Consider the following 16,658-nt stretch of genomic DNA (forward strand, 5'->3'; position numbering starts at 1 on the left):
TAACAATGTAGATAAAATTCAAATATACTGTTGGGTAAAAAAAAAGCAAGTTTAAAAACAAGAATAAAGAAAATTTAAAAGCAGGTACAACAATGTTTATAGATTCATATAAGATAAAATATGTTTTGTGACATAAATGGGAAAGATCTAAATTTCAGGATAATGATTATCTAGGAGGAGGAAGATAGGGAATGGAATCTGGAAGGGAAAAAAATGTTTCAATGGTACTGGTAACATTTTATTTCTTCTTTAAAAAAATACAAAACATGAACATCCAGGTGGTAGGTATACAGGATGTTCTAGTACTCCCTTACTCTGTGTTTGAAATATTTAATAATTTTTAATAAGTGAAAGCAACGTAGGGCGCCTGGGTGGCTCAGTCGTTAACCGTCTGCCTTGGGCTCAGGTCATGATCCCAGGGTCCTGGGACAGAGTCCCACATTGGGCTCCCTGCTCGGCGGAAAGCCTGCTCTCCCTCTCCCACTTCCCCTGCTTGTGTTCCTGCTCTCACTATCTCTGTCTCTGTCAAATAAATAAATAAATCTTTAAAAAAAAAAAAAAGAAAAGAAAGCAACCTAAACACAATGACAACCAATGACACAGAGGATTGGTTACATTATGATGTAATTCAAGTATTTTAAAAACTGCGTGATGACATGAATACATATATATTTACATGAAAAGATATCCATGATATTGGATATGCCATGATTTTGCCAAATTTTAAGCTGCAAAATAGCATAAACACTTAAAATGAAGGCATAAATAGGTCTATAAAAACTCAGTTATACCCAAGTCTACCACTATAACCTCTTCGTTGTAGAATTATGTATGATTTTCATATTCTTCTTTATACATGTCCTTTATCATCTTAATTTTTATAGTAAGCATATATTGCTTATAATTAGAAAAATATTTTTTCACGGGAAGAAAAATTAAAAATTACTTTTACCATATCAAATTGAGAAAGCCAGCAAGGAAATCTAATGAAAACTACTAAATGAACAAACAACAAAGATGCCCAGTAATGAAACAGGGAAGTGCAGGGAGTGTGCGGAGTTAGATCAGACATCTTCGTCTTCTTTGACTTACAATGTGGTTGGAAACTAAATAGGACAATGTGGGTGGGTCCAAGGATGATGGAAGAGACTACCCAAACTGTGGAAGAAAAAGAGCCAAGGTTGGATTTGGGGAATTATACATAAGATGGGAGGGTAGACTTTCCATGCTTTCCTTCAGGCCCTCCTCCCCCTTACTCTCTCTCCCTACCTTCCACACTTCTTCTCCAAGTAATAAATTGTCATAATGAAATAATTCATTATTTTCCACATCTAATGAAACGCTCTACTCCCTGATAAAGGTAAGGAATGAACGAGCAATCATTACCTTTGAAATTAACAGGAAAAGATTTTAAAAGCTCAAAATTCACTGAAGATGCATTCTTTTTATACCTTCGTGCATTTGAAAAATGTCTTTTGATTTTAGAATTCCTATTTTATGTATAAACAGGTGTGGTGTTACTTCTTATTTTAATGGTTCCATTTCCTATTCATCCTTTGAAAAAGGAACTCTAATCTTTGCTTTAGTCTACAAATTTAAGGTGATATTATGACAGTTAACAGTTCCTAGGAATGAGGAAGCTAAGTATATTCAGCCTAACCAAGACTTCATATCATAAAACTATCGAGTGTTTTGGGAGGGAAAATACAATAGTGCTATTAAGCATCTTCCTTACAAAGAAAGCAAAGGAGGCATTACAAATAAGGCATCCAAACAAGCATATTTCCTTGCTGTATTTGCATTTTCCTTCACTAGAGAAAAAAAAATTTCTCTTCTAATCTCAAGCCTTTGTATTAAACAAAATCATTTCTTCTGAAAGAATCCAGAAGAAGTTACTAGTAAATTTTCAAATAATAAGTCTAGCTTGTGGGAAGTTAACTAGTGATAACACAGGGTGCTAATTTAAAAATAATGATTAAGAGAAATCATATATAAGGATACATATCATAAAAGGTACAAATTATCTAGAATACATATTAAGAATGATACAGTCCAGGACAAATCTGCATCTCATGACCTTCATCCTCTGTCTTCTCATCAACATGAAAAACATACACTAAGTACTAGATTACAAAAACATCATATACAATGATCATGATATATCTAGCCCAAAAGGTATTTTGCTGAAAATAAGATTTGCCGTTGATAGCTATACTCAGGAAATCTGATGCTAAGCTTATTGATTAAGGCTTCCTTAGAGATAAATCTGGTTTTCAATTTTTTAGTAATCATCATTATGATGAGGGAACAGAAGGCAAGCTGAAGACAAAGCACAAGCTGACACCCTACAATCCCCATCCCCACCCCTGGATGGGATATATGTGACATTCCTCAACCACTTCTGGTTGCCCTAAAGCTAAGGGAAGGAAAAACAAATGGTTAAACTTCTAGAGACTATAGTCCTGCAGGACCTAAGTCTCCCTCAGTTTACAATTTTTTTTTAACAAGAAAAACATTCTTATCAATTACCTACAGGAAATGTGGATGAAACTGGATGTCCTTATAACCTACAGCCCATTAACAGATACTCAAGGCAGGCAGAATATAAGGTTCCCGGCCACCTGGGTGGCTCAGATGATTAAGCATCTGCCTTCAGGTCAGGTCCTGCTCTCCAGGTCCTGGGATCGAGCCCCACCTCAGGCTCCCAGCTCAGCAGGGCATCTGTTTCTCCCTCTCCCTCTGCCACTCCCCTTGCTTGTGTTCCCTCTCTCTCTCAAATGAATAAACTAACGTCTTAAAAAAAAATAAAATAAAAAAATAATAATGTTCCTCCAGGAAGCTCCCAGTGGTCTTCACTTTAATGCCTTGCTAGAGGGAAAAACCTTAGCTTGACAAGGGCAAGGCCTCTGGTAACTTGTAAGTCCTCTTTAGTGTATGAAAGTTTTTTTTTTTTTTTTAAGATTTTATTTATTTGACAGAGAGAGACACAGCAAGAGAGGGAACATAAGCAGGGGGAGTGGGAGAGGGAGAAGCAGACCTCCCGCGGAGCGGGGAGCCCGATGTGGGGCGATGTGGGGCTCGATCCCAGGGCCTTGGGAACATGACCTGAGCTGTAGGCAGACGCTTAACGACTGAGCCACCGAGGTGCCCCATGAGAGTTCTTTTGAAAAACTCCCTTTTCCTTACCTCCCCCAACTCCCAAGTATATAATTAGCCACCCCTCACAACCCCAGTGCAGCAGCTCTTTCTGCCCACAGGTCCTGTCTCTGTGTCTTCATAAAACCACCATTTTGCACCAAATACATCTGAAGAATTCTTTCTTGGTCGTCGGCTCTGGACTTCACCCCACCGAACCTCACCTATATTCCAAAATCCATATCAATTATCTCCTCTATTTATCAAGTCACTTCTGAAAAGTATATAAATAAGAAACCTAGATAGGTCTGATCCTCCTGATGATGTGGTATTGGAATACAGATGAAGTTTGGTGTTGAAAAGGGTGTAGAAAAATGGGTATTCTCATGCACTGTTAATGGGAACAAATCAGTATAGCCTTTTTGGTTTTTTAAATTATTTTAATTCAATTAATTAACATACAATTTATTATAGGTTTCAGAGGTACAGGTCGGTGATTCATCAGCCTTATTTAATACCCAGTGCTCATTACATCACATGCCCTCCTTAATGTCCATCCCCCAGTTACCCCATCTCTCCACCCTCCTCCCCTACAGCAACCCTCAGTTTGTTTCCTAGGATTAAGAGTCTCTTATGGTTTGTCTCCCTCTGTGGTTTTGTCTTGTTTTATTTTTCCAGTACAAACTTTTGGAAAGGTAATTTAGTATATCTATGAAAATTTTAGATGTATAAACCCATTGACTCATCAGCTATACTTCTAAACCTCTATCTTAGAGAAATAACTTAATTGTGGATAAGAAACAAAAATATCTGTGAATGGGAAATGACTAATAAACTATGGTCCTTTATATTAGAATACCATGCAGTGCTTAATAGGAACATGCTAGATCTATAGGTGCAGCTGTGGAAAGCTATCAAGACATAATGCTAAGGGTGGGGATGTGCAGGGAGTCAAATTACAAAGTTAACACTGATGAGGGAACAGAAGGCAAGCAGAGGACAAAGCAGAAGCTGACACCCCAAAACCCCCCCCTCAGGGGAACTGTGTGACATTCTGCAGACACTCCTGGCCACCCTAAAGGAAAAACAAATAGTTAACTTAATAGAGTCTCCCTCAGTTTACAAATGTATTAGCAATCTACAAGAACAAAGCATTCCTATCATCAATAACCTAGCTTCCAGAAGGAAATGTAGATACAATTAAATGTCTTTATAACCTGCAGCCCATTGATAGATACTTGAAGTGGGTAGAGTATAATGTTCCTCCAGGAAGTTCCCAACTATCTTAATGTTAATGCCTTACTAGAGGGGTAAACAACCTTAACTTCAAAATGTACGGAAAGGCCTCCAGTATCCTGTGAGTCTTCTTTAGCATATGAAAATTCTTTTGCAAACCTCCCTTTTTCCTTACCTCCCCCAACCCCATAGTACCTAAGCTGCCACCCCTCACTACCCCAGTGCAGCAGCTCTTCCTGCCCACAGGTCCTGTCCCCATGCTTTAAGAAACCACCATTTTGCATCACAGATGTCTTAGTCATCGGCTCCGGACTCCACCCCCCTGAACCTCACCTATATTCCAAAACCCCATCAACATCGTAGTGCGTATCTGTCATTCATAATGCCCCAAATTTTCTGAATCCACTTTCCCCACACTACGAACTCCACCTTTACAGAGCAGACTAAAACAACAAAAACAACAACAACAAAAACTACAACTATATTAACCAGCTTCCATTATAGCTAGTATTTCACTAAAGTATGTGGCTTGTTAACTAGAGGGCCTACAGTCAGAACAGTCAAGGTGTGAGATTTGAGAAAACAGTCTGGCAAAGGGTATTTCTTCAGCTTGGGTGGCAGTCAAGGCAGAATGTTCTGAGGTAAGATCACAGAGGCTTCCTGATGGGAAAAAGGTGCTATGTTTTGGGGGTCAATGGCTGCATCAATCCCTTATCAAACAAGGAGGTTCTGTGTTTCGTTCCTGACAATTTGGAAACTGCTTCTCCAGGATATGATACTGAGTAAGGGACAGGTGGGGCTAGGTAGGGAGAGACAGGGAGGAGGCCATGGGATCAGGATGACAAAATTCAAAAATGTGGGAGAGGAAAGGAGACCAGAGCTAAGGGAACAAACCAGACCATGCTGTCCTAGGGGTCAGAGGTGGGCCTTGTTATAACAGCTCCTGTGACCAGCAAAATTACTGGGACCCTAAAAAGGTAGTAAAGCCATTGAAGGTGTTATCACTAGTCCTTGCTCAATGGTGCCATGAATAGAGATGTTAAAAGGACTTAAGTTCCCTGGTTAGCTTTCTATAAAAGACCATTCCCAAAAGCCCCCGATGACAACCCTGTTAGGACCCCTCTTACTTCTGAGAGCTTTTTCTGTATCCTCGCTTAATAAACTTCTATTGCTTTACTCACTCTCCTTTGTCCATGAGATTCATTCTTCAACTCTATGGGATAAGAACCTTGCTCTCCTGCTTCAATACTCTAGACACCTGTATCCCTTCATAAATCCCTTTCTGGGTCAATTAGCTAGAATTGATTCCATTATAAAAAGTAAGAAACCTGGACTGCAAGGCTGGTTCAACATCCTCAAATCAATCAATGTGATACACTACATTAATAAAAGAAAGGACAAGAACCATATGATACTCTAAATAGATGCAGAAAAAGCATTTGACAAAGTACAGCATCCTTTCTTGATTAAAACTCTTCACAGGGTAGGGATAGAGGATACAAACCTCAATATCATAAAAAGTCATCGATGAAAAACCCACAGCAAGTATCATTCTCAATGGGGAAAAACTGAGAGCTTTTCCCCTAAGGTCAGGAACATGGCAGAGATGTCCACTATCACAACTGTTGTTCAACATAGTACTAGAAGTCCTAGCTTCAGCAATCAGACAACAAAAAGAAATAAGAGGCATTAAAATTGGCAAAGAAGTAGTCAAACTCTCACTGTTTGCAGATGATATGATACTTTATATGGAAAACCCAAAAGACCCCACCCCAAAATTGCTAGAACTCATACAGGAATTCAGTAAAGTGACAGGATATAAAATCAATGCACAGAAATCAGTTGCATTTCTATACACCACCAACAAGACAGAAGCAGAGAAATTAAGGAGTCAATCCCATTTACAATTGCACCCAAAACTGTAAGATACCTAGGAATAAATCTAACCAAAGATGTAAAGGATCTATACTCAGAAAACTACAGAATACTCATGAAAGAAATTGAGGAAGACAGGGGCGCCTGGGTGGCTCAGTCATTAAGTGGTTGCCTTCGGTTCAGGTCATGATCCCAGGGTCCTGGGATCGAGCCCCACATCAGGTTCCCTGCTCAGCCAGGAGCCTGCTTCTCCCTCTTCCGCTCCCCCTGCTTGTGTTCTCTCTCTCACTGTCTCTCTCTCTCTCTGTCAAATAAATAAGTAAAATCTTAAAAAAAAAAATTGAGGAAGACACAAAGAAATGAAAAAAACATTCCATGCTCATGGATTGGAAGAACAAATATTGTTAAAATGTCTATGCTATCTAGAGCAATCTACACATTTAATGCAATCCCTATCAAAACACCATCAACTTTTTTCACAGAACTGGAACAAATAATCCTAAAATTTGTATGAAACCAGAAGAGACCCCGAATAGCCAGAGGAATGTTGAAAAAGAAAACCAAAGCTGGAAGCATCACAATTCCGGACTTCAAGCTCTATTACAAATCTGTAATCATCAAGACAGTATGATACCGGCACAAAAACGGACACACAGATCAATGGAACAGAATAGAGAGCCCAGAAATGGACCCTCAACTCTAGGGTCAACTAATCTTCAACAAAGCAGGAAAAAATGTCCAATGGAAAAAAGACAGTCTCTTCAACACATGGTGTTAGGAAAACTGGACAGCCACATGCAGAAAAATGAAACTGGACCATTTCCTTACACCATACACAAAAATAGAGTCAAAATGGATGAAAGACCTAAATGTGAGATAGGAATCCATCAAAATCCTTGATGAGAACACAGGCAGCAACTCTTCGACCTCGGCTGCAGCAACTTCTTCCTAGACACATTGCCAAAGGCAAGGGAAACAAAGGCAAAAATGAACTATTGAGACTTCAACAAGATAAAAAGCTTTTGCACAGCAAAGGAAACAGTCAACAAAACCAAAAGACAACTGATGGGATGGGAGAAGATAGTGGCAAATGACATATCAAATAAAGGGCTAGTATCCGAAATCTATAAAGAACTTATCGAACTCAACACCCAAAGAACAAATAATCCAATCAAGAAATCGGCAGAAGACAGGAACAGACATTTCTGCAAAGAAGACATCCAAGTGGCCAACAGACACATGACAACATAACTCGGCATCAGGGAAATACAAATCAAAACCATAATGAGATACCACCTCACACCAGTCAGAATGGCTAAAATTAACAAGTCAGGAAACAACAGATGTTGGCGAGGATGCACAGAAAGGGGAACCCTCCTACATGATTGGCGGGAATGCAAGCTGGTGCAGCCACTCTGGAAAACAGTATGGAGGTTCCTCAAAAAGCTAAAAATAGAGGGCACCTGGGTGGCTCAATTGGTTAAGCGACTGCCTTTGGCTCAGGTCATGATCCCAGAGTACTGGGATCGAGTCCCACATCAGGCTCCCAGCTCAGTGGGGAGCCTGCTTCTCCCTCTGACCCTCTCCCCTCTCATGCTGTTTCTCTCTCGCTCGCTCTCTAACAAATAAATAAATAAATAAATTTTTTTAAAAAAAAAGCTAAAAATAGAGCTACCCGATGACCCAGCAATTGCACTACTGGGTATTTACCCCAAGGATACAAATGTAGTAATCCAAAGGGGCATGTGCACCCCAATGTTTATAGCAGCAATGTCCATAATAGCCAAACTATGGCAAGAGTCTGGATGTCCACTGACAAGTGAATGGATAAAGAAGATGTGGTAGATATATATATATATATATATATATATATATATAATGGAATATTATGCAGCCATCAAAAAATGAAATCTTGCCATTTGCAACGACGTGACTGGAACTAGAGGGTATTACGCTAAGCAAAATAAGTCAATCAGAGAAAGACAATTATCATATGATCTCACTGATATGTGGAATTTGAGAAACAAGGCAAAGGATCACAGGGGAAGAGAAGAAAAAATGAAACAAGATGAAACCAGAGAGAGAGACAAACCATAAGAGACTCTTAATCTCAGGAAACAAACTGAGGGTTGATGGAGTGGAGAGAGGTGGGAGGGATGGGGTGGCTGGGTGATGGACATTGGGGAGGGTATGTGCTATGGTGAGTGCTGTGAATTATGTAAGACTGATAAATCACAGACCTGTACCCCTGAAACAAATAATACTTTATATGTTAATTTAAAAAAAAATTAAGAAACCTTTCATATATACAAATGGTAATCACTTATGAACTTTTTGAGTTCATAAATTTATGAACTAAAAAGCACCACATATTCAGAAAAATAGTTCTGAAGGTCTATAGGATCACATAACACCCTGATATTTAATGCTAAAGAGGGAAGTAGGATTGACATGTATAGATGAAGAGGAGGTAATGGAAGGCTTTTCCTTTTTCCTCTGTATACCTCCTTTCTGTTTAAGTATTTTTACAATGAGCAACAGTCCTACAATGCTGGAAATTTAATAATTTAAAATCTTCAAAAAATTAAAAATTAATATGCCCCTCCGAAAGGTGCCTGCCATCCTAAATGATAATAGTAGTTTTATGGAATTTTAAGAAAGAACAACCTGAAAACATTCTGTAGTACATACACACAATTTCATGTATTCTAACTTATATAACATAAAAAATTCATCTTGCAATGGGGAAAGACTTTCTAACCGTGACCCTAGATGTAGAAGGAAAGCATAGTAATTTTTAACTACATAAACAAAATTACTGAAACCTTAAACAAAGTTAAAAAATGAAAGACAAACCAGAAAAAAATGACCTGAAACACATATGATATGGCAAATAATAGATTAATATTTCCAGTATATAAAGAATTCTTAGAAAGCAATAAAAATAGACATTTTAATTTAAAAATGGGCAGATAGGGGCCCCTGTGTGGCTCAGTCAGTTAAGCATCTGCCTTCAGCTCAGGTCATGATCCCAGGGTCCTGGAACCAAGCCCCTCTTTGGGTTCCCTGCTCAGCTGGGAGTCTGCTTCTCCCTCTCCCTCTGCCCCTCCACCCCTGACCCATGCTTGTGTACACATGCTCTCTCAAATAAAAAAAAAATCTTTAAAAAAAAAATTAAATAAAAATGGGCAAAGAAGCAATGTCCACAATAGCCAAACTGTGGAAAGAGCCAAGATGTCCATTGACAGATGAATGGATAAAGAAGATGTGGTATATATACACAATGGAATATTATGCAGTCATCAAAAGGAATGAGATCTTGCCATTTGCAACGACGTGCATGGAACTGGAGGGTGTTACGCTGAGTGAAATAAGTCAATCAGAGAAAGACATGTATCATATGACCTCACTGATATGAGGAATTCTTAATCTCAGGAAACAAACTGAGTGTTGCTGAGTGGTGGGGGGTGGGAGGGATGGGGTGGCTGGGTGATAGACATTGGGTAGGGTATGTGCTATGGTGAGTGCTGTGAATTGTGCAAGACTGTTGAATCACAGATCTGTACTTCTGAAACAAATAATGCAAGATATGATAAGAAAAAAGAAAAAGAAGATAGCAGGAGGGGAAGAATGAAGGGGAGTAAGTCGGAGCAGGAGACAAACCATGAGAGACGATGGACTCTGAAAAACAAAACTGAGGGTTCTAGAGGGGAGGGGGTGAGGGGATGGGTTAGCCTGGTGATGGGTATTAAAGAGGGCATGCTCTGCATGGAGCACTCCATGCTCTGCATGGAGCACTGGGTGTTATGCACAAACAATGAATCATGGAACACTACATCAGGAACTAATGATGTAATGTATGGTGATTAACATAACAATAAAAAATTTAAATGGGCAAAGAGCATCAACAGGCGCAATTCACTCTCGCATTCACATGCATACATTCAAACACACACACACACACACACACACACACACACACACACGGCAAAAAGTAAGATGTTCAAGCTCACTAGATTTTTTTTAACAAATAACTAAAATTTGGTAATATCTAGTATTGAAGAGGGTGTAGGGAAAAAAGACAGTCTCAGACACTATTGGTAGGATTCTAAATTGTTCCAAACTTTCAAAGGGCAACCTGGAATATACAATAAAATTTTAAACATGTATTCCATATACAAAGCAATTCTACATTTGGAAATGTATCTTTTTTTTTAAAGATTTTTTATTTATTTATTGAGAAAGAGAGAGCATGAGAGGGAGGAGGGTCAGAGGGAGAAGCAGACTCCCTGCTGAGCAGGGAGCCCGATGTGGGACTCAATCCTAGGACTCCAGGATCATGACCTGAGCCGAAGGCAGTCGCTTAACCAACTGAGCCACCCAGGGGCCCCTGGAAATGTATCTTATGCAAATAAATAGACAAATACACAAAAAAGGAGACATTCACTGTAGCAGTGTTTATAAAAGAAAACACTGGACAACCTAAAAATCCACATGAAAAATTAAATAAATGTTCAAAAACCCATAGTATTTCACAATATTGCAAAACCATCCAGCCATTGCAGATTCTTCTCTAATACCATGAAAAGATGTTCTAGATAGAGAATTAAGTAAAAAGGCCTGGAAACCAAGTAGCATGTTTCTATTTAATAGTGTTAAAATATAGATTCATTATATAAGTAAACACATAAATATATGCGTACATATATATCTATAAACACACTCACACACACACACACCTGACATACAGTACATATCTTAGAAAACAGGTCTGAAATACATACCAAAATGTTAACAGTGGCTAGTTCAGAATGATACAATCATAGGTGATTTTCACTTTCTTCTTTATATCTTTTGAATAGTCTGAACCGCTTACAAATGAATGTGTGGATTTTATGATAATAGTAAGAAATATTTTCATTCTTCAAACAAATAAAGAGCAATAAAAATGACCTTACTAAATACCTTGTGCTTTTACTACATATTACTATTTGCTTACCTTTAAACCTTCAGCTGGAAGTCTGTAACCAAATCTTGCTGGAAGGTCATCAAATGTCTGAGATGCATTTTCAAAATTATACTAAATATAAAATTAAAAACAATCAAGTTACACTCAATTTACACATAACATTAAAAACAAAATGTTTATTACTTACGTTGTCATTTCCACAATTCTGATCCACTATCACAGCTCAACACAAATCAACTTTGTAAATGTATATTCACTAAAATAGCAAGGAATATATACAATTTACTACATATACAACTGTTTAGATTCTAATTTCACATAATTATTATTAAACAGCAGCAATTCTATAACATTAAACCACTTACTGCTTTCTGAGTTTTTCCCACAATTCCCTAGCAAAGAATTTTCTAATTAGATTATTTTCCAGCAAGAGTTCCATTTGACTTTCTCTAAAGGGTCTGATTTAGTAGAAGAGATATACAGGATTTCTGGCCCTAGCTACAAAAGATGCCTTTCCCCAAAGAAGAAGCATCAAATCATTTTCTATATAATCTGGACATTTTCATCCACAGCTGAACAATGAAAGAAGGAAACTCAATATATCCATATAAAGAACTGAAGGCATTCAAACTCAACTTTCCCCTTCCTTATAGGTATAGATTCCTATGCTACAGGATTTATTAGTTCCCTACCAAAATAGAGCAAAACAAAGCAAGGGTTCTCTGTAATTGTAGAAGATAATATTAATGATAATTGTGAAATGAGTTTGTTGTATTATTTAAGAATGTTCAATCTGCTACACAGAAGAGAAACAAGGAAGATAGATGAAACTAAGCAAAGATAGTAAACAAGTAACTTCTGAAACACAGGCAAAGCTTACATGATGTATTAGAAGTGAAGATAGCTTTTTGCAAACAGTAGGCCAAAAGTACAGAAAAACAGAACACAGTGTTTTGAAGATAGGTAAAATGGATGACACAAAGCAAGAGTGTTACGTATAGATAGCAAAGGACAGTACAAAAGATCAAGCAAATTTTAAATATTCACAAAGCATGGATTAGGTCACAAATCCAGATTGAGAGCTTTGTCATCCCTCAATCAAACGCCCACTGGGGATACCCATTCTAAACTCAAGTGTCATCTGCCAGAGACAAGCAGAAAAATAGCTCTGCAGGTTAACAGCAAGTTATAGCTGTGTTCAAATGTAAATATCCGGAGTCTCAACAACAGAGCAAATTTTGGTTCCGAAAACCTTCCATGTTAATTCCCCTTGCTCACCCTCAACTCAGGTCCTGGTAACCACACTGTGACCAGAGAAAGCTGATGCAGCACTGAGAGAGACTGGACAAACTAATAATGTGCAATATAGGATTTGGGTGGTATGGCTCTGGCATTTCACTTGAATCTTATCCTGAGTGTCTTAACATAGCCATCCTTTAACGGTACTTGTCATTGTATGTTTGTGATTAATTCAATAAAATGTGTGATTCGAGCATACGAATTTGGTCACTGAACCTAACCATTTTGTTACTTCTGGGATAATCAGCGTGGTAGTATACTTGGAAGCCAACACTGCTTCAGGGTAATTTCCTATTGTAACAATAACTCATTCTTACAGACTACTCTATGGTTTACAAAGTGCTTTGGAGTCACAAAGGGCTTTTTATAACCATTATCACAATGTGTCATTTAATCTCTTAATTAAAACACCTCTCTCTAATTGATTCCAAGTGTTAAACTTGAGAAAGTCACTTAATCTCTCCAAGACCATAGACACTACTGTAAAATAAAGAAATTGATCCAGATCAACAGAGACCAAAGAAAAAGCACAAATGTGTGCAGGCAGTACTTTTTAAAAAACTGTACTTTTAAAATCAGGAAATGGAAAATCTACAACTGTACTAAGTATTTTTTTGTGTGTCACTTCCTATTCCTGAAGAGTTTCACTCTTTTAGCTAAAATTTCAGAAATAAAAGGTCTACCTTGAATAATAATGCTCGCAACACTGGTACTTGGAATAAGTTCTGTTACTGAGTGAGACCCATTTTGAAATTGTTTCATCTTTCCTTAACAGCAAAACATGGATTATCCTACAATGCCTCTTAAAATCACATTGTTTAAAAAGAAAAAAATATTCCAGGGTGCCTGGGTGGCTCAGGCGGTTAAGTGTCTGCCTTCGGCTCAGGTCATGATCTCAGGGTCCTGGGATCAAGCCCCGCATCGGGCTCCCTGCTCAGCGGGGAACCTGCTTCTGCTTCTCCCTCTCCCTCTCACGAATAAATAAAATCTAAAAAAAAAAAAAAAAAGAGAGAGAAAATATTCCTATCATGAACAAGACAAACAGAAACATCTTTAGCATAAAAGTGCTTTTTAGTATTGGAGGGTGGACTGCTGCTCATGAAATTAAAGAATGCTTACTGTTAAAATCCTTGAAGTAGAAAATAAAGTTATTCCTCTATGGAATCCCATCCTCAGTGATTGCCATATAACAGTTTTAATCCATCTCTTTTGAAAAAGGTCTTTTCTTAACTAATTCTCTCCTCCGACAGCAGCCTTAACAGAAGGTTTAATTTAATTTAGAAAGTAACAAATGCTAACAATTATTGAGCATTTATGATATCATGCTAAACACCAGACAGGTGTTCATTTATTTAATCCTTACAAAACCCTATAAAGTCGGCCACTATTTTATCATCCTCATTTTACAGACCGTCCACAAAATGTTGAAAATAACTTGCTCTAGTAAGTAGGAGAAACCAGGATTCTCACCCAGGCAGTCTGGTCCCAGAGCTCTAGCTCTTAACTCATTGCCCCACACTCTCTCATACAGTCTCATTTCATAAGTAACTTAAGAGATGTTAAGCTATTTGTCCAAGAGTGGCAGAACTGGAATTCAACTCACATTCTAACTCCAGTGCAGGAGCTCTTAATAACCACGCTATATAATCCAATCCATTCACACCACTAACTACTGGGTGCTTCTCTCCTACTCTGGCCACTGACCCTCATAACCACCTACCAAGCAACAGATTCTCTGACAAATCCCTACAACAGAATCAAAAGGTAGATTGGGAGTAAACCAAAATTGGGTTGTTTGACTCTCTCTGAAGCTACATTAAGATGGATACTAATTCTCAGTAAGATCATGACACAGCTCAAGGCTAATTAATAATTTCTCATTTCATTTTGGGTCAAAAGAGAGAAATGATAAAATTAGAGATGATGAGGATGAACTACTAACAGAAATAACAATAATCTAAAGTACCAAAGAATAGGTGCTATTAAAAGAAAATATGAAAATTAAATCTCCAAGGAAAAGCTATTAATTGGTTCATTTATTGATTTCTTACTGTATAACTCTCACTAGGCACCAGAAACAAAGTGCAGTAAGACACAGTCCTGCCTTCCAAGTACTCACAATCTAGGGGGCTTACTGACAAGTCAGCAACAAACTATAGTAGCACCTCCATATTCTCTTAGAACTCTAACTAGTTGGACAAACACTGTTGTCAGGGAATTAACAAATGGGAGAATTCAACTGCCAAAAATAAAATCATCTGAATTTTATCTTTTCAAAAGCAGCATCCTAATACCAGTCCAAAATGGAACAACCTGATGCCCAATTTATTTAAATCTGTAATACTACACACTCAGATTTCAGGATGCTCTTATTTAATTAAAAGGAAGAGCTAAACATTTTCTGGCTTTTGACTCACTTCCTTTTAATGCTTGTGTTACCACATCTAGTTCCTCGGCCTTGATATTTAGTTCCCCTTTTTACTAGTTACATGCCTTCACAATCTACTCTCCTCCAGCTGTTTCTACACCGTCAGCCTTCTATCCTTTAGTGTCAGCATAAAGACCCCCATTTAAGCAACTCCCATGCTGATGGTTCCTTCCCTAGATGATATCAACATATATTCCACACATTTACTTGCCTGAAACACGGGGAACACTGCTGGCAAAAACTGACTGTACTTCTATACCTAATATTTTATTTTGTGTCTATATTAAAAAGAAAAAGGGGCGCCTGGGTGGCTCAGTCGGTTTAGCGTCTGCCTTAGCTCAGGTCATGATCCTGGAGTCCCAGGATCGAGTCCCACATAGGGCTCCCTGCTCAGCGGGGAGCCTGCTTCTCCCCCGGACCCTCCCCCCTCTCATGCTCTCTCTCTCTCATTCTCTCAAATAAATAAATAAAATCTTTAAAAAAAAAAAAAAGAAAAAAAACACTTCAGGAAGTCTCATACACTGTTGGAGGTAGTGGGTGAAGGATGAGGAGAATGATAATTATAATGAAGATAAAAGAGATAAAACTTCTACTATGTGTTAGATACTGTTCTAAGCAGTTTATCGTATTTAAAACATTTACTATCTGTTAGATACTGTTCCAAGCAGTTTATCTTATTTAATTATCACTACAACATACCAGTTTACAAATAAAGAAACTGAAGTACTTAGAGTGGCTAAGTAATTTGATTAGGATCACACAGCTGGTTAAGTTCCCAGAGCAGGCCACTGAAACTTATTTAACCCATCGCATAGCTGAACCATAAAATAACAATCCACTTCAGGTAAAAAGAAAAGAAGGAAAACAAGGAGTGGCAGATGTTACAAACAACAGAGGAAGAGGAGGGGAGAATATGGAAGAAATCAAAGGGGAAAAGGGACACACCGAGAACTTCATTCCCTGATCAGTCCATAAATCCTCTATTTCATTTCAAAAGTCATCCCAAGAATATTCCAAGGACTCTGAGGACCAACTTAGAGGAAAATTTGCATGTCAACGGACTGTTAGTCCTTAAAGGTTCTACTTTTACTCCATCTACACTATTCCGGAAAAAAATCTAATCAACCAGTTCCCTACTACAGAGGGTAACAGAGGGTGACAAATTTCATGAATTATAGAGTTGCTATGATTCAAGTTAGGATATAGAAACAAGCCTGGCTCTCCCAAATTGTGCAATGATTCTAGACACTTCCCCAAATACCACAATATACAGAAACATGGCTGAGGACCACATGAAGCTTTGGTCAGCAACAATTCTGGCCCTTCTGTCTCCAGAATGACCTACTGTCATTAAGCAAATCACTTGTACCCAGAAACTAAAAATAATAAATCTTTAACATAGTACCTAGAGTACAGATGTACATACATACACACAGTTAAATTCTTCCTTTTCCGGCTTCACAGAAAATATACACTTCCCAGGGTAGAGGACAGTAAGACAACCTAGAAAGAACTACTAAGGTTTTGAGGAGCAATGTTCTATAAAAACTTTTCTCAAAGACAAGATTGTTGTGCTTTCCTTCTCATTAACACTAATCTGAGCTTGAAATTTTCTATAAGCATCTTACATAATTTTTCAAAATACCGTTATCAAAGTCATTAGAGCTATGCTAATTACCAAGAAAAACAGTAAGATTCTACACAAATACACAGCAT

At 38.0% G+C, this 16,658-nt stretch overlaps 1 protein-coding gene across 2 annotated transcripts in view; it reads right to left on the reverse strand.

Annotated features, from left to right (window-relative positions):
• Positions 1–16,658, reverse strand: part of RNF13 (ring finger protein 13) — a 155,522-nt gene that overhangs the window by 112,559 nt on the left and 26,305 nt on the right. For both annotated transcript variants that reach the window (XM_028103024.2, XM_028103023.2), the window contains exon 3: positions 11,246–11,326. In XM_028103024.2, the coding sequence (XP_027958825.2) occupies positions 11,246–11,326 (81 nt within the window). The remainder of the gene's footprint in view (positions 1–11,245; positions 11,327–16,658) is intronic.

The sequence above is a fragment of the Eumetopias jubatus genome, unplaced genomic scaffold (genome assembly GCF_037043125.1).
Source record: "Eumetopias jubatus isolate StellerSeaLion01/CBP00866 unplaced genomic scaffold, mEumJub1_p1.0 scaffold_1, whole genome shotgun sequence".
In the NCBI taxonomy this organism is placed as follows: Eukaryota; Metazoa; Chordata; class Mammalia; order Carnivora; family Otariidae; genus Eumetopias; species Eumetopias jubatus.